This window comes from Coturnix japonica, chromosome 1 (genome assembly GCF_054131305.1).
Source record: "Coturnix japonica strain WE chromosome 1, WE-NBRP24, whole genome shotgun sequence".
NCBI lineage: Eukaryota > Metazoa > Chordata > Aves > Galliformes > Phasianidae > Coturnix > Coturnix japonica.
This window is the reverse complement of record NC_140663.1, coordinates 87,094,903-87,114,501: the sequence shown is the minus strand read 5'-3', so window position 1 is coordinate 87,114,501 and position 19,599 is coordinate 87,094,903. Positions and strand designations below refer to the sequence as shown.

The 19,599-nt window shown below is 35.5% G+C and overlaps 1 protein-coding gene across 5 annotated transcripts in view; it reads right to left on the bottom strand.

Moving 5' to 3' along the window:
* The window catches only part of GBE1 (1,4-alpha-glucan branching enzyme 1), a 142,856-nt gene that overhangs the window by 11,230 nt on the left and 112,027 nt on the right, over window positions 1-19,599 (bottom strand). The window contains exons 14-17 of one of the 5 annotated variants that reach the window (XM_085547149.1): window positions 16,441-16,569; window positions 3,040-3,159; window positions 1,251-1,313; window positions 837-854 (exon numbers count right to left, since the gene is read on the bottom strand). In XM_085547149.1, coding sequence (XP_085403275.1) covers window positions 852-854; window positions 1,251-1,313; window positions 3,040-3,159; window positions 16,441-16,569 — 315 coding nt within the window. In that variant the 3' untranslated portion in view covers window positions 837-851. Of the gene's footprint in view, window positions 1-836; window positions 855-1,250; window positions 1,314-3,039; window positions 3,160-16,440; window positions 16,570-19,599 lie in introns of those variants that run through there. The other 4 variants (XM_085547154.1, XM_085547128.1, XM_085547139.1 and 1 more) reach the window with 4 other exon arrangements.

The following is a 19,599-nucleotide window of genomic DNA, read 5'->3' as shown; positions in this document are numbered from 1 at the left end:
AAACACGTCTGCAGCATTTAATTTGAAATGTGAAGACATATAAAACTAGAAGGTAATGCAAGCATTGAAAAAAGCACACATTTTTCATAAAACACAGAATGTCTTGGGTTGGAAGGGACCTTAAAACCACCGAGCACCAACCCCCTGCCATGGGCCAGGTTGCAACCCATGAGATCAGGCTGCCCATGGCTCCATCCAATCTGAGCTTAAACACCTCCAGAAATAAGGCATCCACAACAAACATAGTTCAAAAAGGACTACTAAAGCCTCTTTTTCATGGCAGCAATACAAACAAAAATGTGACAGTTTAGAAGTCCATTTGTACAATGACAAATATGTTAACAGCTTGTTTTAAGAAGGTTTGATCACATGAAAAGTTATGTACATTTCATGTATCTGTTAACAACCCACAGCAGAGCAAGCAGCAAAATGGAAAAAATGACATTATTTACATAGAATACTTTTGATATATTTTTCTACAGAATTTTCAAGGCATGCATGATGATCTTGAAATCTGGCCTTCTACAGAACCGGAATTACCATATATTCATCAGAAAAATTCCAGTGTCGAGTAGTATTTACAAAGTTTACCCTTCATTCAGTTTTCTTCACTCCAGGTATTTCAGATTTCTTCTCATTTTGCAATGTCACTTTGAATACTTCTTTTATTAGGTGATGTTTCTAGAATGAATTATGTCACGTCTAATCTCCTACTTCTATAACATGTTTGTGCACTATTTAAGCTTGACTTGAGCAGCAGAATTATTGCATGTAATTTCATTTTGTCATAGTCCTGTGGGCATGTTTTACTGGCAGTGTTTATCTAGCACACCTTAAGGGAGGTGCATCTTTCACTGTAAAAAAATATTTGTGGTTAATTTTGAAACTAGATACTTAACTCACATGCAGTACACAAGTATAATAAGATAATTACAAGAAAAAACCTTTTCTGAGTTCACTAGGGTGGTGTCATTGAAAAGAAAATTTGAGGGGAAGAAATCTGTTTGGATTTCTTAACGTTAAACCAGGACTAAAGTAATTTTCAAGGATGATGGATTATCAAAGAACTGGGATCTAAATTTCTATCCGTGATAAAACATTTGTGTTTTGTTGTAATATACCAGCTGCTCGTATTCACTGTAACTCTTGTTCTTTCTTACTTGCCGTTGTATCTTGCTGGATTTGGTCTGAATTTCCACATTTTTTCCCCCCAATTACTTTTCCTTTGTGTCCTCTTACTACCATTTTACCTTTATGAGGTGCTTGTGGCATCTTCTGGAGTGTTGGCTGAGGCTGGTCTGTGAATTGGACTGCTGAAGGACATAAAGGAAAGTTGTCATGACCCACTCTGATGGGTATCTATCTGACTCAGAAGTGCCAATGCCATGCCACAGCTTATGCTGCAAAAATGCATTTGCTGCTTTGCTTGTCACATGCTTCATCTTCCACATGCTCCTAATTAAGACGCATCTTCACGTTTTGTTGTATTTTTTCCATCCTGAATGATTTGCACTCATCATCTAAAAGCCCTAATGTGAAATATACACTCTAAATTACAGTTAATTGGCTTACAAAAGTTAAGTTAGTGGCAGACAATTAAAATGCTCTCTAATCACTAAAGCATCATACTTGAATTGGACACAGGAAGCAAGAATTCTGGAAGCATTAATTTACTGTATAACCTTCAGGAATGAACTTTTAGTTCTTCAGTTTCTTAGTGTGCTTATGATAATAGATACTTACCTATACTCAGAGGGCACTGTCACATTCAAACACTTAAAAAAACAAAAACCAATGTTCCCAAGATGCTTTAGGCCAAGCACAATAAAAGCATAATGTAACAAAAACTATTTTAAAACATGCCAACAAAAGAATTGTCAATACTCTGAATATAACAAAAGAAGGTATAAGAGAAAGCGTGAGAGACAGAGATTAGAGCACACAGTAATTCACAGGAATTTGGATCTCACAAGAAATGTGAAACCTGAAGATCATTTATTCATTCTGTCATGGAAGAAGAATGTCACATACATACTGGTATAGATACTCCATATCTGTAGTCTGTTACATTACAAAAATAATACACTATAAGTATTTCTGTATACAGATATACCTGTGTATAGAGATGCACCTTTTCACACACATTGATGATTTTGATATAAAAATGTGGTCAGAAACATAAGCATTCTCAGAACATATCCACTGAAGTCTGACTAATTCATGGCCTTATTGAATCTTACTATCAGTTGAACTTGTGAAAATACATACAAGTGTGTAATACACACACATACACACACACACACACATACACATATAGTATATGCACACATGTATATGTATACATATAAAAATAATGGGAAATGGTAGATTTATAAATGAATTGCGGTAAGGGATTATGATTTCAAGAGTAATGACAATAGGCACTATTTTGGTTTCGATTAGTCACCACCTCAGCTTACAGAAATTGTATATACAGCAATACAAGAAAAGTGATAAGAAGGTGATCTGAAGTGATTTGAGGGAAAGTCTTTGTTTGCTGTTTATAACAATTAGGACTAAACATTCTTGATGTGAATAGAGAAAGTCTGTTCTATGTTTTTTCTGTAAACTGAGGCGGATAAAGCCAGCTGCCTTTGTGAAGTTAAGCAAATGATTTTAAGAAAGCAATGAAAAATTAGTTTCTATAGCTTTATTCACAAATAAAACATGCAGATGGAGTTTTTTTCAGACATTAAAACAAGGTTTTACATTAAAAGTGGCAATTCAAAAGTACATTAGAAGGTTTTCATGCATATCGCATGACAAGACAGTGCAGGATGACATGCAAATGAAAAGTTAATGTCAAAAGAAAATTAGTTAATATAATTAGACATCATAAAATTGTAACATTCTCTCTGATGTATTCATACACAAGCTAATTTCAGAAAATAAAAACAAACAAACCCACAACAGAAATACTCCTAGAATAGTCTCCATATTTGTATGAAGTCTTTTCAAATTGTTCAATTATTCAGATTAAAAATAGAACACCTTTCTTACCATAACTGAATTAGGTCGACAATTGTGAGGATATTCTTCGGAGAAGTACTCTGTATTGTGGTCCAACCTTTGATGCCCTCCATATTCTGAAGCATCAGAATCCATAAGGATTTTATACTTAAAAAGACTGTTAAGGTATTATGTCAAAAATATGTTAAATGGGAAGTAAGTGAAAGTGAAAATTCTGAAAGAACTGCAATATTTTATGCCAACATACTCAATATATAGGGAATTTAAATATATATACATAAGTATATATTCCTGTGAGTGAGAAAATATACAGAACCTATAAAAACTGTTTTTCTTTTTGGCATGTTGACTCCAGTAAATAAAGGAGCTTCCCACCTTGTCTGCAATTTTCAATGAATTATAAGTTTACTGTATTACAGTAGATATACACAGCAATTTTTGCAGTGATCTAGACTAAGGATTCACCAGTAAACAAAGTAAGTGACTTTGATGTGAACTGCATTTATAAGAAATAATACAATTATGAACAATCACCAAAATAACAAGTAGTGTTTAACTGCCAAAGAGTCTGATCAAGTGTTAAAGAAAAAAAGTATATATATTTATAGGAATAAAACCTTATAATTCCTTTCAAAGTTCATAGAAGAACAAAAGAAAAGTTATATTTAATAGAAGACAAGCATTATTCTGACTGCAGTTGCTAAAATGGGGGTGTTACATCACATTTTAGCAATGAGTTGGAATACCTGTATGGATACATATAAGAACTTTAAAACAAACAAACAAACAAACAAACAAACAACAACAACAACAAAAAAGCAAAATCCAAAAACAAGTGATAAAATAATTTTGAAGAAAGAAAATAAAAAATATAAGGGAAGAAATAAAGAGCTAATACTTATTCTAAAGTACAGTTCTTGTTTGGGACAAGAACAAATGGAGTACTTTATTATTTTCTGGCATCACTTCAGCTGTAGATGTTTATTACACAAGCTATTTAGAACCCTTGAATTTCAATAGGTTTTAATTTCTTGTTCTGGTATAAATAGAAAACCTTTTACCTCTTGAAATTACAACAGAAAGCCTCAGTCTATACCTCTTATCTCCCTCTCACAAAAAGCAAACAAACAAACAATAAAACAAAACAAAATCCAAACACATACGGAGAAATAAATGAATGTTCTATAATCACAAACTGCCTTTTTAATTTAAAATCACAGAAGAAGCTTATTCTGACAGAGTGTGTATTTGTTAGGATTAGGGAAGAATGAAACGTTATGCACTCAGGAGTTCTTTAACTGCTCTTGGACTTCTGTATTTGCTCACTCTTTTGAAAAAGGACTGATTAAAATCTGGGGATTTGGTATTTACAGAATAGTTTTTGTTACAGAATTTCTCTATCTGTAAGAGGTACTGATGAACTTACTTAGAAAACTTCCTGACTGCCACAGTCCTACCAGTTTAAAACTCCAGCAATAAGAAAGACTGCTCATTTGAAGCCTGACATAACACAAAAGCTGTCTAAACTAAAAGTAAGTGCAAATTTATTCTGTGATAGTTCAGAAGACCAGCAAATTGCACAGGTTTTGGGACAGAAGAAGGAAAGAAGAAATACAGGCGCAGATGAGGGAGAAAAACCAAAGCTGTCAATTAGCTGTGTATTAGTATAGTGTAATATAATGTATTTGCAGCAAAAGAAACCAATCTCCTAACTGCCATGCTAGCTTCTAATTTCTCTATAGAAATTAGGTAGGTACTGAAGAAAGAAACACTACACTGTCCAGCAATATTCTTGTTTGTTGCTTTTCTTGTTTCTCTATTAAGAAAATATTAGGGAAATTATACTTCATTGCTGGCTTTAATTCTCAATGCCTTATGTGCTCACTATATACACCCTCCCCTTTATTTTAAAAACATGCCCAAATTGTCAGCCATTTCTTGGCATGCACAACATATCTACAAATTACAGCTCCAACTTTTCCAAAGCCAGTATCAAGAAGGGCTGCTACTGTTCCATTGTATGTTTTATGAACATGGCAGAGGAATGTCTCCCTCAAGCATTTCACTCATTGCTACTATGATCTATATTATACATTAAATTTAATAATTTATCAAGTTTGCTGAGGGGCCTGACATCTCTAATGGTTCCTTTAAAACTATCTACAGCAAGTGCAATTGTTATGGCTATACTAATCGGAAACAAATTATCCAGTTTCCTTAATCTACACTATCAAAGTATGACTAGCAGTGTTCTCTAGCTATCACTGCTTCTCCACACCTTGCAACACAGCTTATTTGGAAGAACTACTGTTAACCAGATCCTGTGGACATGTGGACAGAAGCATTCTAAGATCTTCATAAATTAGAAGGAAAAAGACTTAGTTTGGTAAACAAGACCATTTCCTTTCCAACTTAAACCTCATAAAGAAGTTGCATTCACTTTTGAGAATTTTATGAGCATTGAAGTTTTAGAATGCTACCTTCATATAAACATGAAACAACAGTTTTGCATTTTAATTAAGCACACAATAGAAGTATTCTATTTTGCAGTGAAGTCTCTTGTTTCACTGACAGAACACTGGAAATACTACCCCAATTCAAAAAAGTCCAATTTCTGTTCAGTTTGATTCTCTGACTGTATATTTCTTAACTACTACAGTGGAGCGAAACATGAAAAAGCAATGAACTCTTGTACAGATAGAGCTGGAAATGGAACGTCTGTAATTATACACCACATTAATTACCGAATTACCATGCTTTTTTGATATTTTGAAATACATATTTTAACACAGATTTTTAATTTAATCTTTTGCGTGCTTAATGACACATCAAGTACCACCAAGTAAAGGCATACTATAAAATGAAATAATTTGTATTTTGTTCCTCAACTTCTAGTATTGAAAAAAGAATACCAGTATTAATTGTGGGGATGATGGCCCTGCATAGTTAGAAACTTTGCAGAAGAGCAGACAGGAATTTCTACTGGAAAATGATGTGAAACTTATTGACTGTGTTACATCTATGATAGATGTTTAAGTACAGTTGGGTCCTATGTATTATACATAACAGTCTCATTAGAGTGCTAACTTACACAACAGATTACTTGACCCATCAAGTTAGAAAGTCTGATTATGACTGATTAAGACTGGAAATGTAGGAAGGATAATTAAACGTATGAAAAGACTACGTCAACCTGAGTTTTGCCTCCACCTTTCATTACATGTTTTCAAATTACGATCAGGCACTGTTATAATTTTGATGTTATCATACTATTAAATGTTTAAGCACCCACACTTCTGTTTCTGTGATGTTTTCCAGGCAAGTAACTAGAGCTTGAATGTATACATAAATATTTATTTTTCAGATGTCTTTCTATGCTTCTCAAAATATGTAAAAAATGTCTTGACAAGATTTCATTTTTATCCCTTGCTACTATTTCTTAGCCAAAAAGAAAAGCATATGGCTCTGACAATCCCTGAAGGACAAAGATGAAGTACAGATAAGAAAGGATCAAAAACTGCTTGAAACACTTACTTAATGGTTGTATATAGGAACTTTCAGAAAATGAATTTAGGCTAGAAAGAAAGAAAGGTATGGAGAACAGACATAGGAACATTTGAAGAAGCCTTTGATCCTTTAAACAGTCCTGGGATCAACTGAGTCACTTACAGAGGCAACAACAGTAACAATGGCATGGCTGCACACTTAATTAATCTGTAAATTGTAACCTTATACAAGATTAGATTTACTCATTCTCATTACATGCATACGTATTGGAAGATTTTCTCAAAAGGAACAGCTAAGGTACACTGTCCTATTTAGGATGTCCAAAGAAAAAATTCACACAGAATCATAGAGGTTGGAAAGGGACTTAAAATGAACTGTTAAAATTTTTAATTAACACATCTTCCTAGGTAATAATGCTGGTGAAAGTTGCATGTTTACAGATGTTGCCATGTGCAAGAACATTAAGAAGTAGTGGCGGGAAGGAGAACACAGAAATAAAACACTGAGACCTCCAGGAACTGTAATTTTAATATTACAGATAGGAAAGAAGTATAGGATACTGTAGTACTCTCTCCTGTTAGGCAGCAACAAGTTGACACAATTTCTGTACACATTTATCTAATGCTCTTTGACTGAAAAGACAGAGAATTTGGGTCTTACTCAAGTTGGATGTACTGAAGTTTTTAATGAACATGCATTTAGCAACTTAAAAATCATCCTTAAGTGTAGTAGATGGACATCAAGGCTGACTCTGTCTAACACAAAGCATTAAACTGTGTTTTAGTACAATTAGTTTATTAGCTATATACAAATTGATTGCATAAGATAGAAAAAAATCCAAATAAAACCTTCAATGAGTTGGAAATATTATGACCAATCTAACCTTCAGACTATGGTAAAATATTCTTGCCCATCTGAAATAGGAATCAAAAGCCACATTCAAGTGTTGTACCAGCATTTCTCTTTTGTCTTGTTTTAGAAACTAGCATACAAGCAGTCTACATCTGAACTAAATTCAATATTGAAATAAGAGGATGATTAGAGGTCAGATTGAATATCTAGTAAAGCAGCAGAATGACTCATATCAGCATTTAAAAGCTGAGTATACAAGTTTTTCCAACTTTGCTCATTAAAGAAAAAAGGTCACTCTAAGTCAACAGCATAGAAATAACTAAGGGTCAACCCCTGTAAGCATGGATTAGAAATCTGCCATGAATGCACCAACATTCCCTTTCACTATTTTAAATTAAACACAAAAAATAGCTTATCCTGCTTTTTCAGTACTTCTCTATTCAAAATTGAAAACTACAAGAGGCAAAATATGAAGTTCACAGATTTCATATTTCATTTGAAGCCTTCACAGATACCAGTCACTACCATGAAGTTCGTATGTCCTTAAATGCACCATTATCTGAAATAACTTTTTTCCTTACTTCAACACATAGTGCAGCATCCTAAACCTCTCTGGGCAGCCTGTGCCAGCACCTCACCCCCCTTTCTGTGAAAAAAACTTCCCCATGACATCTAATTTAAAACATTCCTTTCTTTGTTTAGAAACCAGTCCCCTGTGTCCTATCATTATCTACCCTTGGGAAAAGTTGATTTCCCTTCTGTTTATAATTTCAGCTTCAGTTCCATTCCACTACTTCAATCTATTTAAAATCATCTCTGAGAGTGGTCTGGCATTATCAAGAGTGCATTTCCCAAATTTAAGTCAGTTCCAATTATTTACTTATGTTTACTCATCTTTAAGAGCTCTGCTGACAGAAATAACACAAAGCTGCTATTTAGGAAAGCTACTGCTAAATAGATGCAAGTTAATCAGAAGAAACAAACAAACAAACAAATAAATTAAAGCTCATCTAGGTAAAAGAGATAGAGATGCCCCCACTTACCACAGGAGTTTACACTCACAAGAGTAGAAAAGAGTATCAAAAGACAGCCTAAAGGAAAATAAAGGAAAACTGGGATCATCGAATATGTAGGTTGAAACTTCTGGAAGTCAGCTACAGGGTTAGACCAAGTTGCTCAGGGTTTTATCTAGTAAGATATTAAAAAGGTTACTCTAAAGATTGAGCCTGCACAGCCTTGTGGGAAATCTGTTACAGCACTTGCTTGCCTATCTGCGCTGTGGAAAGTTTCTGTTTGGAAAAGCAACATCCCTGCAACTAGACTTGTAAGTAATACAGAATCACAGAATTATCAAGGTTGGAAAAGACCTAGAAGATCATCTAGTCCAACCATTACCAATACTTCCCAGCTAAATCATATTCCTCAACACAACATGCAAACATTTCTTGAACACTCCCATGGTCAGTGACTCCACCACCTCCATGGGCAGTGCATTCCAATGTCTGACTACCCTTTCTGAGAAGTAATAATTCCTAATGTCCAGACGGAATCTCCCCTGGCACAGCTTAAAACCATTCCCTCTAGTTCTATCACTGATTACACGAGAGAAGAGGCAAACCCCCAGCTCACTGCAACCTCCCTTCAGGAAGTTATAGAGAGTAATAAGGTCTCCCCTGAGCCTCCTCTTCTCCAGGCTGAACAATCCCAGCTCTCTCAGCCGCTCCTCATAAGGCCTGTGCTCCAGACCCCTCACCAGCTTTGTAGCCCTCCTCTGAACCCGTTCCAGGGCCTCAATGTCTTTCTTGCAGTGAGGGTACAGTTGTACCATGGTTGTAATCTCCATCAAGGCTACTCCAACACAGATTTTAGACTGGATTTACTGGAACCATGCCCTACTAAAGAGCAGAAAATATCTGGGAAGAGAACATCATTCTGGTTTTCAAAATTATGCATAAAAGCTGTTGGAAGAAGCACTGATACATGGAAATCATAAGGATGACAACGCAGGTAATATGTGCCTATTACATACAAATGTATCAGCTGATTTGAGAAGTCGAAGCCAACAGTAATGAACCAGGGCTAAAGGAAAACACTTACAGAAAGCAAAAACAGATAAATTGTCCGGGCAACAATTTTCATTGCCAAAAATGTTACCACTTGAAGAAGATACCCTGTCAAAGAGTGAAGATAAGAAACAGAGTGAAAAGGAAATGAAAGTACCTGTAGAACATTATTATAACACCGATTTTGTAAAAGAAGAGCTATGGCCACAACCATAACTTATTAATTATAAAAATGCACAACAAAACCAATAAATACATTCACAGATCATTATGACTAAACAGTGAACGCTTTAATCACCTCAAATCCTAAAAAGCAGAAACCAGATTTTCAAATTAGATCAGGAATACCCAGGTAACAAAAAGGACATTAAAGGGACAAAATTATATGCTGTTAAGACACATTAAGTAAAACAAGAACTCATTTTTTAAATGCACCATGTATGGAGGAAAGATGAAGAAAAGAGAAGCCTCCAGAACAACTCAAAAAAGCCCATATTTTTTTAGGATTTTTTGTTTGTTTTGTCTTTAATTGTTCTTGAATTTCAATAACAAAGCAGGTAATTGGGCAATTTCAAGGCAAAGGGTATCTGTTTTCCTCCTCTCAACAAATTTTGGAGAGGACTAAGGTGTCAGCTTTGAGGAAGAGCACATTAGAGTTTCTAGATGAGATTTTAGATCAAATTAAATGTCTTGGCTCGATGATCTTCAACTTAGAATATTTATAGGTTAGCCAAAGCCATTTATAAGTTAACTAATGATGCAGCACTTAAGGGGAAGGGGTTTGCTTCAACCAAACATACATATGGATGTATATAAATCCATATCAGCTGATAGTCATGAAGATAAAATGCTAATTTACTTTTGTTGCAAGATAACAACCTTTGTTTTAAAATATATATATATATAGTGTGTAATTTTAATGAGACTTCTGACATGATAGAAGATTTAGTAAAAGTCAGCATGAAATCTCATGGAAGGAAAAAAGATTGTTTACGAAATCTTTAAGAAAGCTGCTTTTAGAAACATTCATTTTGTCACAAATTCTTCTCTCTCTCATGCCAAATCACTTATCCAAGTGTACACTCCAAATGTACAATGCTTAAAGCAATGTCAGTTACTAACACTTCATTATGTCTCTTACATTCTTTCTGATTCATAATGAGGATGCAGCTACTAGACACATCTTTTACATCCTCTGGAAGATTACAGTTGTTCTGAGTTGTTATTCTTCGCTTTGGAATTTTCCTCACTGCAGTCTCTGTAAGTGTTAGAAAAGATTGCTGTTCACTGTCTGCTTATCCTTGTTTACTTGCAATGTGTCTGCTTTCCTACTGTGCTAATGGGAAAAGGAATAGCATATGTTAAATCTTGTTGCCATCCCACTGCTGTTAGGATGCAGGGTTGTCTGACAAGTCAGCTGTGCCACAACAGAGATGGTGACACTTATCTACCCACCTGTCTTGATAAGAAAACTGATTCCTTTGTTCTGCTACTGGGAACAACAGCCTCCATTATCAATACAGATCATTCTTTTAACTCCTATTTTGTTGTTTCTGGCGGTACCTTCACAAACGTTTCCATTTATACACTTTGTTCACATCAGTAATACATTTGTTAAGAATTTGGTATTATTTTGGAGATGGCGAAATACACATTTGCTTCAATTACGCCACAGGATCACAGTAAATTTGAGAATAGACCAGGGTGAAAGGAGAGAAGTTCAGTTGGCATAAATGCAAAAAGCTACAAAAGTAGGAATAAGAATTATTTAACTGTAGGGAATAGTACAAAATGAGAGGAAGTAAACAGTTGAAAAACACTGGCGTAAACATCACACAATTTAATTTTTCAGGACTGTGAATCTTTAGAGCTCTGTGGATTTGGTGAACTGTCAGAAGTATGACTCGGTTTTGACAATGAAGTTCAAGAAAGCTGATTCCAGAGGAACGGTTGAAAAATTTTAACAAGAGAAGATCAAAAAACTGACAGCAGTATAATCTAAACAGAAAGAATCTCTCTACTTCATAAAAAATGGGACCAAGAATAACCAGTGTTTAAAATATATTTGAACAGATTTCTATTAAGCAGTAAGGAAACCATTCTAATAGTTGAGACAGTAACACACTAAAATAGATTTTACTACAGAAGTGGGAAAGTTAATTTGAAATTACTATTATTAACTTTAATGGAAATCAAAGCTCCTTTCCTGCATCCTTTCAGCCATCATCCTGCTCAACAGAGGTAAGTTTTACTGCACACAAGCCTTTGAATCAAATTAATCACTATAGCATAGAACAGTCTAGGCAAAATTAGAAAAAAGGAAAGAAGAAAAAAAAAAAAAGAAGAGGAAAAAAAAAAAAAAAAAGGAAATTTATGAATGGTTTTCTGTTACCGTTCAAAATTCTATCTACAATCAGAAATAGAGACAGATGATCTAGATGTTGATTATTCTTCCAATTCCAAACTGAAGCAAATTAGGCAGAAATAATTTGTTAACTCAAGCTGCTTGTTTCTCATGAAGAGGCTTCTGAAAGAGCATAATTTATGAGGTAAAAATCCAGTATCAGCACAGAAATGTTTTCTTCACATAAAAAAAAAAAAAATAGAAATTAAGAAATAGCATATGCTACCCTAATAGTTACACAGATTCACGGTGCTATAAACCCATGGTTTTTCCTACTCAGATCAAACTTTTTCAAGATGCATTACTAGGCTATATTTCTTATGCACAGATATTAACCTTAACGTATGAACTACCTTGATAGAATTTGGCATTTGGCTGATCCTAAATTAAGTTCTTTGTCTTCATTTAGTGTATACACACTGAATTCTAATAGGTAGGGACAGTTACATAACTGCACTTCAAAGCAGCCTGCAAAGCAGCATCTTTGCCTTCAGCAATCGCACTCCAGTGACTCATTCAAGTGACCTTATTTGCTCATTAGAAGCACTTGGTGCAGGTTGCAAATGTCAGAGAGCCTGAATTACCTTTTTTAAAGAATATTTCTGCAGCATTTCAGTGACAATATTTGTGATATTTCAGGCTTCATCTAGCTACTTTCATATCAGTAACTCTGACTTTCAATATATGAACTGTAAATTCATGCCAACAACAACTGTATGACTTTTTGATATTCATTTACTCTAGCTTCATAGCGCTTTGGTACATTATTTTAGATTAAAAATGGCAATATCTGTAATGAGGTAGCCATTTCTTTACACATTTCTTTTTCTCCCCTTGTATTTTAGCAGGTGTATTAAATGACAATATAAAGCATCAATACACAGACATATGCTAGTTGAGAATGAGTACTGCTCAACAACAAAGACTTAAATGCCCACATTCACTATTAAGGTCTCAGCCTTTGAATGTCTCACATTAGGATACATGATCTCAGGCATACAAGATGTAGAATAGAGTAACTCACATTCAAGGGAAATACATCAACAGAAGACAGTGGTATAAAAGGGAAGAAAAACAGACTTCAAGATAGCTGTGAGTCTTCATTAAGCTGCCTGTTCAGAAAAATAATGTCCAAACTAACCAATACCAGAAGGACTATAATGTCTACTATTACTTCTCTTACAAAAGTACAAGTGAAGTTTGCTATGCCAGCAGCCTACAAAGAACTGCTGAAAGAAGGATGATATTTTCAATGAGATAAGAACAGCCAAATGCCTACAAAAACATTGGCCAGAGAGTCAGGAAGCCATGTATCCTCTAATGTAAGTAATGACATACCTGACAAGCTACAAATAGCAACACTGTTGTTATATATACATTTATTTGAATATGTGTCAAGGCTATCCATTTACTGCAGACAAATTTAAGACAAGTGTTACATACACAGACCTCATTAATCCAATCCACTAAACAGACTGAAGCAGACCGAAAAAGGTGTGGGTAAGTGGAATGATCATCACTACATTTCTTACAATTTTCAGTGTCATTTAGATAAACCTTTTATTAAAATGAATTTAATCAGTGCATTATAGTACTTGGCTCTTAAGGCTTATTCAGCAAATTGCCTTTCAGAGTACCAAGTAAAAAATCCACTTATTTCTTAAAATAAGAACAATACAGAGTAACAATAAGCTCTTGTCTTTTAATAGACAGATAGAAATATCATAAGAGATAGCTCACGTGTTATTTGGAATGATTTACATCTTTAAAATGCTAGATACAGAAAAGAAGGTTCTTGTTTTCAAACGTAAAAATACAACATTAATCAGGATGTGATTCACTTGGCAATAGCTAATTCCCAAAGTTCACTCACCTTGCTCATGCACTAAACTGGTGTAGAATAAAACTACTAGGGAAAGGATGGTTGAGAAGTTGACTGCTGGGGAGAATCAATATTTGGAATTCTCGATTAAGATTACTAAAATTACAAGAAGCTCACTAGTTCCACTCTAAGTTATGAACAGTACAAAGCAGTAAAACAAGACAGCATTTTCTTAATCAAATAAACAAAGCCCTAAGGTAAACTAGCATGTTTGACAGAAAAGAAGTAGAATGACTGCACAGAGAACGCTCAGCTCTACCACAGAAAGCAGCTAATGCAGCACACCAAGGACACAGAACTAAAAACTTCACAATTTGATTAGTGTGGGAGGGGTCAGTACAACAAAACAGCTCTAATAAATGCAAATGCGGTGTTTATAACTGGCAGTTCTATTAGAATGAGAAGCTATGAGATATGGTTTAGTGGTTTGCTGTAGCTACAGTAATGAGAGGACGGTTGGACTAGATGATCCTGTAGGTCCTTTCCAACCTTGTGATTCTATGATTTTACATTTAAACTACCTGCAACATATTTTGTAAATAAAATTATACATTGCATGTACTTAAAAAAACCAAGAATGTGGTTTGAGACTAACATATTAAAATAAATATATAATTTAAACTGTAAATATGAAACATCATGGAATCATAGAATCATAGAATGTTTTGAGTTGGAAGGGTTATTAATTAAGATCATCTAATTCCAACCTCCTTGTTATGAATCACCTTTATGATTTTTTTATAACATGCTGGTTTTATATATACTAGAGCTGCTAAGTTTCTCATATGATTATCAGTGAAGTAATTTTTTTTAAAAAGCATCTGAAAAAATATGATTATCTACCACTAAGTGAAAAACAAAAACTTGCCAATGAATTTCCACCTGCTTAATAAAAATTAAAAAATCAATCTGCATTGACTGTGCCGCTCACCAAGAAACAATACAGAAATTTGTTTAATGACCAGAGAGAACTAGTCTCAAACCAGCTTACTGAAATCCAGCTGGGCCTTGTGATCTGTAAAGGAAAAGCAGTGAAGACAAGATTTTCCAATTTGCTTCTCAACAACTACTATAGAGCAGTCTCAGCTGAAACAGGAGCAACACAATCAGAATTCTACACAAACAACAAATGCCTAAGGAGAAGGGAGATTCTGGTGCTGTAAAATAGATTTATGAAATGCTTCCAAAACTACTGAAAAATTTAGAGCAGTGGTTAAAAAAAAAAAAAAAAAAAAAAAAAAGCCCAGAAGACTGCTTATATAAAATATTTAGTCAATAGATTAATCATAAAAATAGTTTCACAAATACAAAGATCAAATAGTTTCAAAAATGCCTGGGCACAGCTCAGTCCCATCTTTGTTGTATGTGATACAGAGTAAAATTTTTGAAAAACTGTAAATAGAGCATTTAAATACATGGGCAAAAATAAAGCCTGGGTATTTAATTCACTTAGAACAGAACAGAAAACAAAGCTAAGGAAACAGACTCATCTGAAATTGTACTTACACCCAGGCTTAATCAACACATTTGTTATAGAAGAAAAAAAATAAATAATATGAAGCTCTTGAGAGTGAGCTTTCCTGAAATATTTCTCGAGTATTTTTGAGAACTGAAACTCTACTATGTTTGAGAAAAAGACAGAAAGTGAACAACAAAATGTGTCTTGGATTTAACTGCATCTGTATACATATTACAGCAAGAAAGTCAAGCTGAATCTATTGTTACGTGTTATGTGCTATAGGCTATAAAATTGATTTTACACCTTTTCCACCTGCAAACTCAAAGCATTTCATATGAGACAGAGGAAGTACTTTAGCATCAACCAAAACAGGTGGATATTTGATGCCTGTGACAGTGAAGTATCGGTATATCTCACAGCATCAGATTGAGATTTTACTAATCCAAATTACTAACTTATTCTGTCTCTACTAGGAGCTCACGTATTATCATACAGACAGCAGAGAACAATGAAGAAAGATTTGACCTGATGCTTCTAAACCAGAATCCTGCTATGTTTTGGAGTTCCTGTCAGTATATTCAAGCAGTACTCAAGTAATAAGGTGCTATGCTGCATGAAAACAACTCAAATACAGCAACAGTTTGCTGAAAATGCTAATTAAAAAAAATAAAACAAAGTTAGGAGCTGCAGTGCTTTAAACTGATGTGGCAAGATTCATTAGACTTCGCTTGTCAATGCACTTGAAAAACTGGATTTGGACACAAGCAAAACCAGCCAATTACCCAAGATTAATCATTTACTGTTTCTCAGCTGAGCTAAGAGCACATTCTCAGTCTACCCAATTATAAAACAGAAATTGCACAATCTTCCTGGAGGTTTAAATTAATACATTTCCTTGTGCAAGCGTGTGCATCTTACTGTGGTCAGCTTCTGTAACTTAAGAAGCAGGAGTTCCTTGATTTCTATGCAATGCTTTGGGATGCAGGGGGGAGATTCACAAAGAAATTTTCAAATGGCGCCTTTAAAGCTCTACTTTTGCTTGTGTTCTACAAAGTGATCTCATGAATATGGTAAATTTCTAATAGTCACTATGCACTAAGAATTAAAGCAAAACTGTACTTATGAGAAGTACGTGATGTCTAACCTTCTAGTAACAGTTTGCATTAATATTAGAAAACACACACACATAGATACACACACACACACACACACACTAATCAAGTAGGTTTCTTTGTAGAAATGAAAGAGTAAGAAAAGGATATTTTCCTGGAACTTCAACACCCACTCTGTAGTCCACATAACTTTCATATGGATGGAAATTGAAAATAAAAAGGAGACCAGCTCTCTCATATGCAATGACCTTGTTGGATTCATGCTTTTCAGAGACAAAAGCCTAGGAAGGAAAAAAAAAAAAAAAAAAAAAAAAAAGAAGGTAAATCCAATGCTAAAAAATATTTTCCTTCATAGAATCAATCACAGAATAATAGCATGACTTGGATTGAAAGAGACCTCAACAACCAGTAAGCTCCAAATACATACCAATGGCAAAGTTGCCAACCACTAGATCAAACACTAGATTAGGTTGAACAGGGCCCCATCCAACCTGGCCTAGAATACCTCCAGGGATAGGGCATCCACAGCCTCTCTGGGCAGCCAGTTCCAGCACCTCAGCACCTTCTTGGTGAAAAACTTTTCCCTGTTTTAGATTACTAAATCTCCCTTCCTCTAGTTTAAAACCATTACCCCCTGTCCTATCACTAACTACTATTGTAAAAAGCTGACCTCCCTCCTGTTTATAACCTCGCTTTAAATACTTCAAGGCTGCAACGTGGTCATCTCACAGCCTTCTCTTCTCCAGATTGAACAAGTCCAGCCCCTTCAGCCTGTCTTCTCAGGAGAGGTGCTCCAGCCCTCAGATCATCTTTGCGGCCCTCCTGTGGACCCTCTCCAAAAGCTCAACATCCCTCCTATACTGGGGACTTAAGATCTAGATGAACTATTCCAGGTAGGGCTTCATGAGGGTGGAGTAGAGGAGGAAGAGGGGGCAGCCAGAAGGACAATAACCTCTTTTGTCCTTCTGGCTACTCCTCTTCTCATGAAGTCCAGGTTACCATTGGCCTTCTGGGATGCAACAGCACACTGCTAGTTCATGTTAAGTTCTTCCATCTACCAGTACCCTTAAGTCCTTCTCAGCAGGGGTATTCTCAAGGAGTTAGTCTGTATACATACCTGAGATTATCTTGACACAAGTGCAGAACTTTGCACTTCACTTTGCTGACTGACCCTCATAGATTGACAAGGGCCCATCTTTTAAGTTAATCAAAGTCTCTCTGGATGCATCCCTGCCTTCTGTTCTATTAACTGCACCACTAAGCTTTGAGTCCTTGCTAAACTTGCTGAGAGCACACTTGATCCCATCCTCTATTTCATCTCACCCCAATTTAGAGATAAGGATATTGTACAGGACCAAATCAAAGGCCTTGCAGAGGTCCAGGAAGATGACACCAGTTGACTTCCCTTTGTCTACAGATGCTGTTACCCCACCATACATGGCCAGTGATTTAATCAAGAATGATTTTCTCTTAGTGAAGTTATGCTGGCTGTCTTTGATCACCTGCTCAACCTCACGTGCCTTAATATGTATTCAAGGAGGATCTGTTCCACAATCTCAGGCATGGAGGTGATGCCCACCAGCCTGTAGTTCCCTGACTCCTCCTTCCGCACTTCCTTATAAATGAAAGTGATGTTTCCCCTTTTCCAGTCACCAGTGATTTCACCTGACAGCCACAACTTTTCAAATATGGTAAAGAGCAGCTCAGCAATCCCATCAACCAGTTCCCTTAGGACCCTGGGATACTTGCTGTCCAGACCCATAGACTTATACACATTCCACCCATGAGGTGGTCTCAGACTTGCTCTGCCCTTACATTGTGTAGGAGGAAACTCCCATTTCTCACCAAGAGTTTCAGGGATGTGAGGTTCAGAAATGTGAGAATCCTGGCTAAGCACGAAGACTGAGACAAAGATATCACTGAGTACCTCAGCCTTCTGTTGTAGCTAGTTCTCCCTTGTCATTTATCCGAGGAAGTACATTACACTCTGTCTCTTCTGATCAGTGTACCTACAGAACCCCTTCTTGTTGTTTTTAACATCCCTCATCAGGTTGAGTTCCATCTGTGGCTCGGCTTTCCTAATCCCACCTCTGCAAGTCTGGACAGCATACCTGTATTCTTCCTAAGTGTTATGTCCTTGTTTCCATTGCTGATATATCCCATTCTTTTCCCTCAGTTTGACAAGTAGGTTCTTGCCAAGACATGATGGTTTCCTGCATCCTCTGCCTGCTTTCTTATTCTGCGGGATGGAGAGCTCTTGCTCTCTCAGTAAGATAACCTTAAAGAATAGCCAGCTTTGCTTCACTCCTTTGTTTCTAAGTACAGCTTCCCAGGACATCCCATTCAACAATTCCTTAAACATCCTGAAATTTGCTCTCCTGAACTTCAGGGTCCTGACTTCATTCTTTGCCAGGCCCATATTCCTCAAGATCATGAATTCAACCAATCATTTTTAATGATCTCTTCTGCACCAGATCCACCACACTTCACCACTGGTTGGTCTGTCCAATACTTATACCAGAAAGTTGTCACTGATGGACTCCAGAAGTCTGCTGAATTGCTTGCAACAAACTGCATTGCTTTCCCAGCAGATATTTGGATGGCTGAATTCCCCTGTCAGGCCTTGTCAACAGATTCTTCTTGATCAAGTGGCCTGTAGTAGACCCTGACCACTAGCAGTCCTCTACTGGTCTCATCCCCAGTCTTAATCGACAGCCTCTCAGCCTGCCACAGAATTTTTCTAATTTAATTCACAAAAATAAGAAAAACAACAACAAAAAAACTGCTGCAATACCTCATTTCAAGTAAAACAATAAAAGATTCAAGCAATATAGATAATAAAAGATTCAAGCAATATAGATATGAACATTAAATGTAAACAGTAACTGTTATGCCCACGTAACACTTTATATAGTGTTTATATATAAATTTTATATAATTTATGAACACTGAACTGTAGCCTACTTTTTAAAAGGATATGTAAAATTAAAGTGGAAGAAGCCCATTTTCCTTGTGTCAAATCAATTTTTCCATTTACATGGGGTGAGGATCAGCATCACTTTTAGGTGTTCTTTTTGGCGTTTTTTTGTTTTGTTTTTAAATTGTGCCCAAATAGTTCTGATAAACTTCATAAAACATCTTTGCTCTATTTGCTAGAGCTATTAATTACTAGAAGCACACTTAAAAAAGTATATATATCTGAAGTTGATCAGGACTAGAATGAAATAGTTTAAACACTGAGAAATTATAATTCAGTTGCTTTAATAAGTACAGTGCAATATTCAGGAAAAAAAAGGCAAATACAAAAGTGA